This window comes from Drosophila bipectinata, chromosome 2R, assembly GCF_030179905.1.
Source record: "Drosophila bipectinata strain 14024-0381.07 chromosome 2R, DbipHiC1v2, whole genome shotgun sequence".
NCBI lineage: Eukaryota > Metazoa > Arthropoda > Insecta > Diptera > Drosophilidae > Drosophila > Drosophila bipectinata.
This window is the reverse complement of record NC_091737.1, coordinates 24,671,466-24,683,842: the sequence shown is the minus strand read 5'-3', so window position 1 is coordinate 24,683,842 and position 12,377 is coordinate 24,671,466. Positions and strand designations below refer to the sequence as shown.

The following is a 12,377-nucleotide window of genomic DNA, read 5'->3' as shown; positions in this document are numbered from 1 at the left end:
GGTGTCGAATAATCGATAAACTTTCAGCTGTTTGGAGTTATCGATTAAAGCTTTTGCGCAGAATTTCCATTAAAAGGTAACAACAAAGGAAGGAAACTAAAAACAATGAGCGCAACGGAAGTAGTGGTGCCGAATAATGTCACAGTGCAATCCTCAGATTGCTTTGACATTGTCAAGGTCTCAAATCTCTTCGAGACAAGTCTCCTGGAAGAGGATGACGTCCAATTGGATGCCTACCTGGCAGCCTACGAGGAGATCATGAAGTGAGTTTAGCTCCTTTGTCCCTGAGGATTTGTTACCTTGTTTTGGTGCTTCACAGGTTCTTCCAACTGATGGGCAGTGTGTTCAGCTTTGTGAGCAGCGATGTACGATCCAAAATAGACATCCTCTATGGGCTGAGGGCCTCGGATACGGACGGACTAAAGAACTTCGAGACATTCAAGACCATGCTGGAGTACGAGAAGGAGGCCCAGTTGCTGAACCAAAAAGGCTACGTGTCCGGGAGTCGGACATTGCTGCGTCTGCATCGCGGATTGGGTGGGTCATGGTATCATAGCGGAAGCCTGCCACTTTTGCTGATTAATTTGTTTGCCTTATCTAGACTTTGTTTACGAGTTCCTCAATAGGGTGCAGGCTTTGGTGGACGACCAAAAGACCTCGGACGTGTGCAAAGCGGCCTATGACGAGACTCTGGGCAAGCATCACTCCTTCCTCATCCGCAAGGGCGCTCGGCTGGCTATGTATGCCATGCCCACGAGAGGGGAGCTGCTGAAGCGAGTCTGCACCGATATCCAGATGGCCACCGAGAATCTGCCGGCAATGCTGGAGCACATGCGGGCCAACTACGACCGGACGGAGCAGCTCTACACCCTTCACGACCTGCACAGCTTGCCTTGAAACGTGTACCTAAATCCCTAGTTTTATATAGCAAATTTCTCTGTATTTAAATGTAACTTAAAGTATTTGTTTTGCGGGCGCTAAAGATTTTGTTATTTTGCATTCCGGTTAACCCCTACCGACAATGGCATATATTTTTAAGCTCAAATGTTTCCAGTCTAAGCGTTTTTAATGTTTTCTTTCCAATCTCTCGCAATTTAAGACCATAAAAGCTTTACTCATGAATGAATAACTCTTCGCTATCTGGGTGTTCAATGAACTTGTTGGGCAAACACATAGTTTAGCGCTTGTTCCCAAAATAATAGCATAATAAGTAGCGAGTACTTGATTAGATAAGTACTGAGGTCGCACCAGTGCGGAGTTCTCCGATCATAAAACCCTGCCACAGGCTATCTGGTGGTGGTGTTTTATCATAGACCCAAAACAAAGGAATCTAAAACTCTCCGAAATCCGGTCAGAATTTACAGCCGCCAATTAAGAGACTTAAAAATTTCGGGGTGTGCAAACTGCAGTAATGGCCGCCATGTCAAGTGCAGGGCTAATGGCTCAATCGATTACGTTTTAGTCACTATCACAGCCTCGTATCACTATCAAAAGTTGGCCGACAAGTGAGAGTTAAGAGCCGGCAAGCGTGCTGAGTTTGTGGACTCGCTATCGGCGGCTATACGGTTGTGCCTTGTGCAAAAATGCCGTAGAAGATGGTGGCTCGAGGGGCAAACAGTCCGCCGACGTCACCGGTCCGTCTGGCCCGGTTAAAAGAAACCCCACCTGCCAGTCTTGGCTCATTTTGAATCCGTCAAGCGCCGCGCCAACAACCTGCCCGAAGAGCCATGGACTCTTCCAAGCAAACTAATTCGAGGCGCGAGCCGAATCCGTTCAGCAAGGCCAACATTATCTCGAAGTGGCTGTTCCTGTGAGTGGTGATGACTCTGTTTTTTTGTGTAATAGTTAAAAATAAACAAGTAATCTAGTGTTTACCATAAAAACCGGAAGGTTTCAGTTCGAACCCTGACCACATTCAATCAGGGATCGAGGGATCCGCTTGATTTGCTCGTTTACGACTTACGATAAGGTTAAAGTGTTTCCTGACCATATCAGGAGTGGCATCGTAAACCGTATCGGAGTCATAAAGACTGTGTGCCTCATTAAGATATTATGGAGTTATCCAGGAGTCAGTGCTTCCAGAATTATGGTTTTGTTTTCACTCAAAGTGGATATTACTTTAATCTGAAAATAATCCTAGAAAGAGGTCTATTAAAAACGGAGTGGATGGAGTTGTGTACCGTTATTTCACCATAGCGATTCCGATCTGGCCATTGATTGCCTGTTGAGGGTCACGTAGCATTATGTGTCCGGGTTTCCGAATCTGACAGTCCTAAGTCTTCCCTTCATCCAGGAGATCCATTGATAAGATATTGATTTACTTATCACTCCTTTGACTTCTAGATGGATGACCGGAGTGTTCCGCAAGGGCAGGCGGGAGCAGTTGGATGCCAGCAAGCTGTATGAGCACCTGCCCAGCTTCGACAGCGAGTCCTTGACCGAGGACCTCCAGCCTCATTGGGACAAGGAGTCCAAAAAGAAGAAACCCAGTCTGATGAACCTAATCTTTCGCGTCTATGGATGGCAGTTTGTTCCCGTTTGTGTGTTGTATTCCTTGTTGGAGATGGCCATACAGTAAGTATTATAATTAAATCTTTAATTAAAAAATAATTAAATTATGATTTATTTTCCAGTTCCTTTCAACCTTTACTCTTGGGAGGCCTGATATCCTACTTTGCCTATGGACAGACCACAGTGACCAAGGAGAGTGCCTACCTGTACGCCATGGGCATTGTCCTGTGCTCTCTGGTGACCTCCTTGGTGTTCCACCCGTTCATGTTCTATGTCTTCGCGGTGGGCACCAGGGTGAGGTTGGCCTGCGCTGGCTTGGTGTACCGGAAGTGCCTGCGAGCCTCCGCCAGCAGCGGGGAAGGTCTGGGAGCACTGGCCATATCCGTGATGTCCATCGACCTCTCGCAGTTCGATCTCACCTTTTACTTCTTCCACGATCTCTGGAAGGGACCAGTGGAGGCGTGCATTTTTGGCTACCTGATGTACCGTCAGGTGGGCTGGACGAGTCTCATCGGAATCGCCTTCATCATCGTTTTGATTCCCCTCCAAGCCTGGGCCGCCAAAGCAGCAGCTCATTTCAGCTCCCAGTCCGCGAAGCATCGCGACGAAAGGGTCAAGCTGATGAACGAGATCATCACCGCCATCCAGGTGATTAAGATGTATGCATGGGAGAAGTCCTTCGGCCTGTTGATCGCCAAGGTGCGCCAGTCGGAGGTGAAGGCCATCCGGGGATCCATGAGCATCTATGCGGCCTTGCAGTGCACGAGTATGATCTCCAAGATCTCGCTTTTCCTCAGCCTGGTGTCCTATGTGTACGTGGGCGATGTGGTGACCTCCAAGAAGGTGTTTATCCTCTCGTCGTACTACAGTTTACTCAATGACTCCCTGCTGCACTATTGGCCAATGGCCATCACCACTTGGGCCCAGACTCTGGTGAGTGCTCGCCGGGTGGTGGAGTTCCTGCTGCAGGTCGAGAAGCCAGAGGAGGAGGGCTGCTGCCGGGACAATCCCGGCCTCCAACTGGACTCGGAGAAGCCCAAGCCGGCGGTGAGTGGGCGTCTGCATTGCGTCAAGAGCGAGGTGAAGTCCTTGAGCTTCCGGAACGTGAGCGCCAGCTGGGACAAGCCGAGCATCAAGCATCCCCGAAAGCCGCACATCAATGGAATCTCCTTTCAAAGCAAGTCCGATGAGTTTGTCGGCATTGTGGGCAACGTGGGCTCTGGCAAGAGCACCCTACTCCATGCCATTCTCGGCGAGATCGAGCTGATGCAGGGCCGTGTGGAGATCCACGGCCGGATAAGCTACGCCGCCCAGCAACCTTGGGTTTTCCAGGGAAGCATTCGGGAGAACATCCTGTTCGTGGAGCCCTACGAGGAGCATCGCTACCGAGCCGTGATTCATGCCTGCCAGCTGGAGAGGGATCTGGAGCTGCTGCCACGCGGAGATGCCACCGTGGTGGGTGAGCGGGGAATCAGTCTGAGTGGTGGCCAGAAGGCCAGGATAGCCTTGGCCAGAGCCGTGTATCGCCAAGCGGATATCTATCTCTTCGACGATCCCCTGGCAGCGGTGGACGCCCAAGTGGGTAAGCTTCTGATGGACAAGTGCTTCCACCGCCTGCTGGCTGGCAAAATGCGCATCCTGGTCACCCACCATGTGCAGCTTCTGAAGAGTGTGGATCACCTGCTGCTCCTGGAGGGCGGAACCATCACCCAGCAGGGCACCTACGAGAAGCTGAAGGATGTTATTACTCATCACGCAGCCCTGGATCTGGAGGCCATCGAAGCCGACAAGCAGCAGGTGAAGCGGGTTCTCAGCCAGGTGGACAGGACCTCTAAGCTGAGCAAGGGAGAGGAGCAGAAGGAAGCCGTTGACGTAAGTGAAGACCCCAATGCCGAGCAGCAGCTCCAGGGAGCCGTGAGCTACGACACCTACAACGCTTACTTCCGTGCCCTGGGGGCGCCTCTCCTGGTGTGGTTGGTTCTGTCCATGTTCGTGTTTGCCCGCGGATGCCAGGCTCTGATGGACATCTTCATCTCCCGCTGGTCCACCTGGGAGGAGGAGCGCGGCTATAATTCCCTAGATGAATACGAGGCAACCAGGACAAGGATGGTAATCTATTATTCGGTGCTCCTGCTGTTTACCTTGGCGCTGTTCCTGCTCCGGACTTTCGGCTTCTTCTTCATGTGCCTCCGCATCTCATTGAAGTTGCACGACCAGCTCTACCATGGCATCATTCGTGCCTGGATGTACTTCTTCAACGCCAATCCCTCGGGCAGAGTCCTGAACCGTTTCTCCAGTGACATTCAGAACGTGGACGTGACCTTGCCGCAGGCCATGATGGATTCCCTTCAGGTATTTATGAGAGATCCTTTTCAGTCCTTTTCAGAATTCATTTTCCTATTTTCTATCCATAGTTCCTGGTGGATGTGGTTGCAGTTTTGGTGATCGTGGCCATTGCCAACTACTGGCTCCTCATCCCAGCTGCTGTCATGGTGGTGCTACTCTACTTTTGCCGGGCTATGTACATTGGAGCCAGTCGAAGTCTGAAGAGGATTGAGAGCTTGAGTAAGTTTCTTATACTTCTGGAAAGGATTCAACTAATTGGCCCATTTTCCCACAGCGCGGAGTCCCATTTACTCCCACACGAACCAGACCTTCCATGGCCACACCACCATCCGTTCCATGGATGCTGAGCCGCAGCTGGAGCAGACCTTCCATGGCCACCAGAACACCAACTCCTCGGCCTTGTTCCTCTACGTGAGCGCCAATCGGGCCTTTTCCTTTTGGACGGATCTGATCTGTGTGGTGTACATCCTGGCGGTGACCTTCAGCTTCCTGGTGATCGACCAGAGCTTCTACAGCGGTGACGTGGGTCTGGCCATCACCCAGTCCATGACCTTGGTGATAATGTGCCAGTGGGGCATGCGCCAGACGGCGGAGATGGAGAACAACATGACCAGCGTGGAGCGGGTTCTGGAGTACGCCCAGATGCCATCGGAGCCGCCGCTGGAGAGTCCCAAGAGTGTCAAGCTGTCTGCGGACTGGCCACAAGCAGGGCATCTTCGTTTCCGGGATCTTCGCATGCGTTACGCTCCAGGGGACGCGCTTATTCTCAGGGGCTTGAATTTCGAGTCCCAGCCAATGGAGAAGATTGGCATTGTGGGTCGCACTGGTGCCGGCAAGTCCTCAATCATCCAGGCGCTTTTCCGCCTGGCTCTCAACGAAGGAACCATCGAAATCGATGGCCAGGATATAGGCCAGCTGGGTCTGCATGACCTGCGTAGCAGAATCTCAATTATACCCCAGGACCCGGTGCTCTTTTCGGGAACCCTAAGGTTCAACCTGGATCCCTTTTTCGAAAAGAGCGATGAGTCCCTGTGGAGTGCTCTGGAGGATGTGAAGCTGAAGAAGCATGTGGCCAGTCTGGAGGGAGGGCTGTCGTGTCATCTGCAGGACGGGGGCTCCAACTTCAGCATGGGCCAGAGGCAACTGGTGTGCCTCGCCCGGGCCATTCTGCGCCAGAATCGGGTTCTGGTAATGGACGAAGCCACTGCTAACGTGGACACAGAGTGAGTTGGTGTCTTGTTGTATCCACAACTTGGTTAAGCTAACTGGTATTCCTTTCCAGAACTGATATCCTGATCCAGGAAACCATTCAAACCAAGTTCGCCGAATGCACAGTCCTCACCATTGCTCACAGGCTGCACACGGTGATGGACAACGACAGCGTCCTGGTGATGGATGCCGGGCGGATCGTGGAGTTCGGAGCACCCCACACACTCCTGCAGCGCAAGGACGGTCTCCTGTCGAAGCTGGTCAACCAGAATGACGCCGCCACCGTACATTTCCTCAAGAAGATAGCTGCTGAAAGTTTCAGGCGACGAAACGGAAGGGATTCCGACTCGTCATCCAACGAAAGCCTTGCGGAATGAGGCACTCCTCCCCGCCCACCCAGGAAAAGGAAACGGAGTCAGAAACAGGACTGCCGGGAACGGGGCAGCCAAATCCGATTTTATTTGGTACCAAAAGTGTACGATAAAGTGTATTTACATAGCAGTAGAGTTACGCTATAACTAATGATAGTTCGGCACTTAAAACGAGGAGACTCTGGACACACGCGCGCTCACACAGGATTACAAAATATATATAGGTGTCTATATTTATGTAGGTAATATATCAAAAACTGTAAACTCGATGGTTAGATAGCCTAGGATGATGGTAAACATTCCATTAAAAAATAACGTCAGGTGCTGATGTTGCTATCGTTTAAAACTAGGATCAGAACCACTCTCTGATATGCTCTCGAATGGAAACACAAACGGCCTCTATATGTACGAGGGCTATACAAATACCATGCTATGTACACAGAACGAAGAGTTAATAAAAGAATAAATAGGGTCAAACCACATCCGTGTCAACGGGCGTAGCCACTTCGGCGTCCTGCTATTCAATCCGAATCCGATGCGAGGATCGGCGCAGGGAGGCGCACTCCTTGACGACCAGCCGGCCCAGAAGCACCATGGCAATGATGTCAGCCACGATGAGCATGTGGAAGACGTTCTGCCACCCTGTGGAGGAGATGAGACCGGCCAGCAGGGGACCCACAGCAGCTCCAATCGATCCCGTGCCATCGATTATTGCCGTGACGGTGGCCAGGGCGTGGGAATTACCCTCCAGAGAGCTGTGCTGGCCCAGTTCCGCGCTCACCGATGTTGTAATCAGGGCGTAGGGCCCATTCACAAAGATGCCGACCACAATCAGTAGCACCACGCTGAACGTCACCGACAATGCTCCGTACTGTTGGTAGAGCAGCAGCTGGGAAAACACAAACGTGCGTCAGTATCACGAATTATCTGCTCAATACCGGGGGTACTTACAATGGGAGAGGCTATGAACAGCATGCCCGTACAAACGGTGGCCGACATTCCACTCACGTCGGACAGATATCCCGCAGCAATGGCCCCCAGAATGCCTCCCACGTCGAAGAGGGTGGACAAATCCGCCGAGAGTTCAGGTCCCAGTGTGCCTGCATAAAAAATGGTTATAGGATTATAATAATCCAAGGCTTGAAGCTCATTCACTACTCACTGGAAGACTGAATGTACAACGGCAGCCAGTACATGAAGGTGTAGCTGACCAGTTTGGTGAAGAAAAGGCAGAGGGAGAACTCCACCACGCCGGGTATGTAGAGGGCATCTGTCAGGCTGATTGGCCGGCCCCGACCGCGGGTGTGACTCGGCTGTTGGGGACGGGCCAGGATGGGAGTGCGCTCGGTGGGCGGTGATCGGTAGTTGATCTCCTGTAGGAAAAGAAACAAGTGAGATTTTCTTTCCAAAACCCAGGGGCAGGTGTGGAAGCGCGAATATTACAAAAGCAGGGACTGGACAGCAACCTCCAAAACCAAACAGATATGATAGCACTTACGATTTGTGAGTAGCCGTGCCCCGTACTGACCACACACTACGGCCGGGAAAATGCGAGGATTATTTGGGGATTAAAATTGCAAAGAAGGGGGGCGCGGAGGCAGAAGCTAAGAGTGCCGGGATTGAGAACTGGCACCGATACTTACCGCATCTTGGTGGCGCACCTGTTCCTCGTCGTCGTGCTCCTCGTCCGACTCGTTGGCCACGCGGCGCTCATGCTGTCCCGCCTCCGGATAAATGCCAACGATCTCCGGCTGGTCCACCAGGAAAAGGAAGAGCAGGAAGCCCACGGCAGCAATGATGATGCCGGGCACTACGAACGAGAGTGCCCAGTCGCTTTCCACGTAGTGCGCCGCGATCAGGGTTCCCAGTATGTTTCCAATCGACGTATGACTGTTCCAAATGCCGAAGATTAGGCCTCGCTTGGACTTTCCAAACCAACGACCCACCAGCGCCACAACACCCGGCCATCCGGTGGTCTGGAAGATGCCGGCTCCGATTTGGGCGGCAATGAAGTACCACAGGCTGTGTACGTTTGAGGTGCTGGCGACACCAAACATGTAGGTGAACACTCCGGTTAGGATCATTCCCATGGACAGGAAGTAGCGCAGGGAAACCCGCTCAGCCACGAATCCCGAGCCGAACATGGCAATGGCGTAGGTGAAGAGGAAGGCTGAATCCAGCATGCCAAACAGGGTGGTGGCATCGGGTCCATCTGAGGGGAGATACAGAGGATTACAATCACTATACTTCATTAAGAGTTGAGAGCCATCTTACCAAAAGGAGCGTAGCCACACTCCTGGCCTTTGGCCACCTGAATGGTGGAACAGTTCCCTTGTAGCACCGATTTGACAACAGATATGGGCTTGCGGGACATATGATAGCAGGCATACGCCAAGAAGGTTAGAACGAACACGGACATTTTGTAGCTGGAAGAGTATTAGATAAGCTATTAGTTATTTATCAATAAACCAGAATAAGTCATGGACTTAATGGCTTTAGCTGTTTGGGGAAACCCCCGTTTATTCAGTTTCTAGGGTGTTTTGGAGGACCATACTCACAGCAAATCACGGCGGGCATGGAAACGGGTGCAGCAGTGGCGCGAGAGCCGCTGCACCAGCCGGATGCCCAGGGGCACATCATTGTAGTTGTTGCTCATCTTTCGCGTTCTGGCCGCTCCCCGGGGAGCTCTCTCTCTCATCGACGACTGGCCCAGGCGTAGGAGGAGCTGGGATCGCAAGTGGAAGCCGTGCAAGCTGTTCCCGTCCCCGTCGACGTCCGTGGTGGCTGTTTGGCTGCCGAAAGCTAACTAACTACCTGCAAGAACAAAGGCCGGTTGATCAACAGGTGCTGAGGTGGTTCTGAGGCGAAGGGTGCGTTTCGGGAGGTGACTCAGGTACAGATACAGATACATTCGCACTGCCAGGTAGAGGTAGAGTGGCTAAGCAGCTTTGGGTAGTGGGTCGCGGTTTTCGGTGAAGTCGCGGAATTATGTTTCAGTTCAATGAGTGTGCTTATGCCCTTATCGCAGATACACATATACATACATACATACATGTATCTCATTTATAAATGTGGTGTAGTTAATTGTTTACGTTGTCGGTTTTTTTGTTCAAACTCCGTATCGCAGCTATAAACTGCGTTTCCGCTCGGTCTCTATTCTGCTGTGTTGGCGAAATTTTCCAACTTTGATAGACGTGTTTTCCTCCCACTTGGTGATAAGAAATAAGTTTATCTCAAGCTGGCAGTTACTTAACCCGAACGCAACTGCAGAGATTTATCTTTTCAAAGATAACACCACGGAAAAGTTTCAACCCGAAAGAGTATCCCAAAGTCGATATGCGGCGGTTATTTTTCACTTTGTTTGTTGACGCCCACGAACATGGAATTTATACGGAATCTGACAGACAGCCTTCGGAGCGACAATGCGACATTGATAACAAACAAGTATTAGGCATTATTACCGTTGAACAAACACTAAACAGCTGGTAAACATAGCACAGTAATAAATAACAAAAGACAAACGCAAAACGTATGCATTCAGTGTGACCAGAGTAAGGGGCTCTAAATATACCCAAATTCTGGTTTGGCTTACAGCGCCATCTAGTTGCGTAGTTTGTGTTGGCAATGCCGTTTTTATCGATAACAGTAACTGATTTTAATTTGAAATTTAAAAAATAGATAACTTTTTACTATTTTAGAAAGATGTTGTTTTTAAGCTCTATCAAAATTAAGTTTGTTGTAATTACAAGTTGAATAAACAAGACTTTGTTGTTTGATCTCATTTCTGATATAACCATCTTATTTACCTTTTTTCGAAGAACACGAGTTAATTGTCAACTATTTTACACGCGACCAGGTATTCAAATAAACATTACTCACTATGCAATCTATTGACAAATAACCAGCTCCGGGAAACACAGCTGCCGGTTGCACATGACCTGGCTTTCAAATCAGATCCAACTGAGAGCGGAAAATGGCCAGGTTTTCAACACCCAAATGCTAATTTCCTCTATCGGCTCTTTGCCGACTTGTGAAAATCGAGGCGAGAAATAAGAACAATTCCAAGTGCTAATCACGGCAGGCACAAACAGTATCCCCTCAATGTATAAATGGCCAAGCCAGCAAATTGGAGGCACACTTGGTAACCTGAAGTCTGGCTAAAAACAACGACTGCTTGATAACAAATAATCCCCATAAAATGCAGTTAAAACAGGTAAGCTAATGGCTGTTAGTCACCGTTGATTGCTAGTTCTAATAATTTTAATTTAAATAATAGTTTACCGTCCAAATTGTGGCATTCTTTGCTGTATTTGGTTTGGCATTCGCTTTTCCAAAAGAAAGACTTACCTCCGCGGAAGAAATGGAAAGAGCCAGTGCAATTAGTGACACTGATACTATATCTTTGAGATCCAGTGAGGCTCTGGAGAATCTATATGTGTATGAAAGAAGCCTAAGCCGGTTCAGAAGAGCTCTCGAGGAACTGGCCTACGAAGAGGCTGCCGATGATATGGAGCTGGCGGAGATTAACGTATTCCGTCCACTTTTCCGGTACCGTTCCCAGGTGATAAAGGCCAAAAATCCACAGCAGCAGTTTGGCTAACAGTATAATTATGAAAACCTAGATATAAGCCATCAAAACCGCCACATTCCTCACAAATTTCATTTAGATTTAAGACTCATAATTTATATTGTTAAACATTTAAATATTTTATTACATTATTGTAATTTATAGTACAAGTTTTGTAGAAACAATGTCCACATGTGATTAAGCATATTTACACATCGATCTATATAACGAAATTATTGTAATGGGTTTGGTATTCCATGTTCTTCCACCTTGAGCACTTTAATGATTGCCATTCGTGGATGACAGGCTAATTCCTTGCATTGCACTTGGAAGGATGAGGATCCCTAATATATATATATATTTCTATATAGACACACACACATACACACGTACTATATAAATATTTCACTAAGGAAGACACAAAGAATATTTTGAATTCTAAATATAAATATGTGATGTATGACGGGTATGGATCCAATCTCAATCTTTCGGCCAGGCTTTCCTTCTAACTAACTTTTGAATAAAGACCCTGTAAGACTCCCCTAAGCTGTAGAACAGAAAATAACCAAATATTACTTATAAATTTCACACACACAGATATATGCTATAAATCCTATACAAAAATCGTTTGCCCTTGGGTATTTATATATGTAAAGTTTTGGTTTTGCTTTGTTTAGACTGGGAACAACTTTTGGCCCATCTTGTTCATTTAGTTGTAAATAGTTAAACTGCTGTCCAGCTTATGAAAAATATTCCCTCTAATAGCAAACACACACACGTCCCTCCCTGGCTTATGGTTAGAAAAGTAGTTTCTAAAGTAACTAGTTAAGTACATAAGTAGAATTTTACTCTGCTTAGATTAGTAAGTACAGTAGGTTTTTGGTTTTGCTCGTTTCGCTTGGTTCCTTAAGTTGCTGCTGCACATCAGTAGTCTCTCCCAGCTTCTGACACTCCACATTTTATGTTTTACATTAAATTTGATTTAATTTTTGATTATCAGGCTTACACATTACACATTACTAATGGTTGCTGTTTGCTATAGCTTTTAGTTATTACCACACACAAACACACACATTGTAGTTGGGGGAAGGATGGCCGTTTTGTTTAGAAGAGCTTCGAACCGTTCGAAACCTGTTTACATATTGGATGAGCCCATCTGGTAGCACTTAAATATAAAGCTTTTCTGCTCCACATATCTCTATGCATGCATGCTAATAGCTTATAGCACCTGGAGATTTTCGCAGTGCTTGAACTTGGAGTCCTCCTTGCCCAGGATCCAGGTGAGCATCTGGCGGGCCTTCATGCTGGCCAGCATCACACTCCGGCTCTTGTACCAGTGGGCCGGCGAGTTGGCATCCCTCGGGCCCTGCAAT

General features: G+C 48.7%; 5 protein-coding genes across 7 annotated transcripts in view; 3 read left to right on the top strand and 2 right to left on the bottom strand.

Annotated features, from left to right (window-relative positions):
* The first annotated feature begins 10 nt into the window (after nt 1-10).
* Nucleotides 11-1,134, top strand: LOC108118742 (ceramide-1-phosphate transfer protein). Its single transcript, XM_017231535.3, has 3 exons — nt 11-263; nt 320-537; nt 602-1,134. Exons 1-3 carry the CDS (start codon nt 106-108, stop codon nt 895-897), a joined length of 672 nt encoding a protein of 223 aa, XP_017087024.2. The 5' UTR covers nt 11-105; the 3' UTR covers nt 898-1,134.
* Nucleotides 1,135-1,701: 567 nt separating this feature from the next.
* On the top strand, nt 1,702-6,919 carry LOC108118883 (probable multidrug resistance-associated protein lethal(2)03659). The gene is made up of 6 exons (XM_017231816.3): nt 1,702-1,810; nt 2,344-2,574; nt 2,634-4,863; nt 4,926-5,076; nt 5,132-6,080; nt 6,140-6,919. Exons 1-6 carry the CDS (start codon nt 1,728-1,730, stop codon nt 6,441-6,443), a joined length of 3,948 nt encoding a protein of 1,315 aa, XP_017087305.2. The 5' UTR covers nt 1,702-1,727; the 3' UTR covers nt 6,444-6,919.
* Nucleotides 6,482-9,994, bottom strand: MFS16 (major facilitator superfamily transporter 16). The gene is made up of 7 exons (XM_017231820.3): nt 9,899-9,994; nt 8,996-9,251; nt 8,712-8,863; nt 8,081-8,649; nt 7,600-7,810; nt 7,389-7,537; nt 6,482-7,326 (listed from the first exon to the last, which is right to left on the bottom strand). The coding sequence occupies exons 2-7, from the start codon at nt 9,133-9,135 to the stop codon at nt 6,955-6,957; spliced, it is 1,593 nt and encodes a 530-aa protein (XP_017087309.2). The 5' UTR covers nt 9,136-9,251; nt 9,899-9,994; the 3' UTR covers nt 6,482-6,954.
* A 181-nt stretch (nt 9,995-10,175) lies between these two features.
* Nucleotides 10,176-11,221, top strand: LOC138926127 (uncharacterized). Of its 2 annotated transcripts, XM_070278936.1 has the most exons (3): nt 10,176-10,293; nt 10,358-10,650; nt 10,714-11,221. In XM_070278936.1, exons 2-3 carry the CDS (start codon nt 10,636-10,638, stop codon nt 11,035-11,037), a joined length of 339 nt encoding a protein of 112 aa, XP_070135037.1. In that variant the 5' UTR covers nt 10,176-10,293; nt 10,358-10,635; the 3' UTR covers nt 11,038-11,221. The 2 variants fall into 2 exon arrangements, with proteins under 2 accessions (XP_070135037.1, XP_070135036.1); XM_070278935.1 differs by having other exon boundaries at nt 10,244-10,650.
* Nucleotides 11,120-12,377, bottom strand: part of Rgk3 (Rad, Gem/Kir family member 3) — a 40,241-nt gene continuing 38,983 nt past the window's right edge. For both annotated transcript variants that reach the window (XM_017231811.3, XM_017231812.3), the window contains one exon: nt 11,120-12,370. In XM_017231811.3, coding sequence (XP_017087300.2) covers nt 12,224-12,370 — 147 coding nt within the window. In that variant the 3' untranslated portion in view covers nt 11,120-12,223. The remainder of the gene's footprint in view (nt 12,371-12,377) is intronic.

What these genes read in the sequence shown, in the direction of transcription:
- LOC108118742 (XM_017231535.3), top strand. Translation starts at nt 106, where the DNA reads ATGAGCGCAACGGAAGTAGTGGTGCCGAATAATGTCACAGTGCAATCC. An exon ending in GCCTACGAGGAGATCATGAA is followed by an intron (nt 264 to 319) that starts GTGAGTTTAGCT and finishes GGTGCTTCACAG; the next exon opens with GTTCTTCCAACTGATGGGCA. An exon ending in GCGTCTGCATCGCGGATTGG is followed by an intron (nt 538 to 601) that starts GTGGGTCATGGT and finishes TGCCTTATCTAG; the next exon opens with ACTTTGTTTACGAGTTCCTC.
- LOC108118883 (XM_017231816.3), top strand. Translation starts at nt 1,728, where the DNA reads ATGGACTCTTCCAAGCAAACTAATTCGAGGCGCGAGCCGAATCCGTTC. An exon ending in ATCTCGAAGTGGCTGTTCCT is followed by an intron (nt 1,811 to 2,343) that starts GTGAGTGGTGAT and finishes TTTGACTTCTAG; the next exon opens with ATGGATGACCGGAGTGTTCC. An exon ending in TTGTTGGAGATGGCCATACA is followed by an intron (nt 2,575 to 2,633) that starts GTAAGTATTATA and finishes TTTATTTTCCAG; the next exon opens with TTCCTTTCAACCTTTACTCT.
- MFS16 (XM_017231820.3), bottom strand. Translation starts at nt 9,135, where the DNA reads ATGAGAGAGAGAGCTCCCCGGGGAGCGGCCAGAACGCGAAAGATGAGC. An exon ending in CATGCCCGCCGTGATTTGCT is followed by an intron (nt 8,864 to 8,995) that starts GTGAGTATGGTC and finishes ATACTCTTCCAG; the next exon opens with CTACAAAATGTCCGTGTTCG. An exon ending in TGTTCATAGCCTCTCCCATT is followed by an intron (nt 7,327 to 7,388) that starts GTAAGTACCCCC and finishes GTGTTTTCCCAG; the next exon opens with CTGCTGCTCTACCAACAGTA.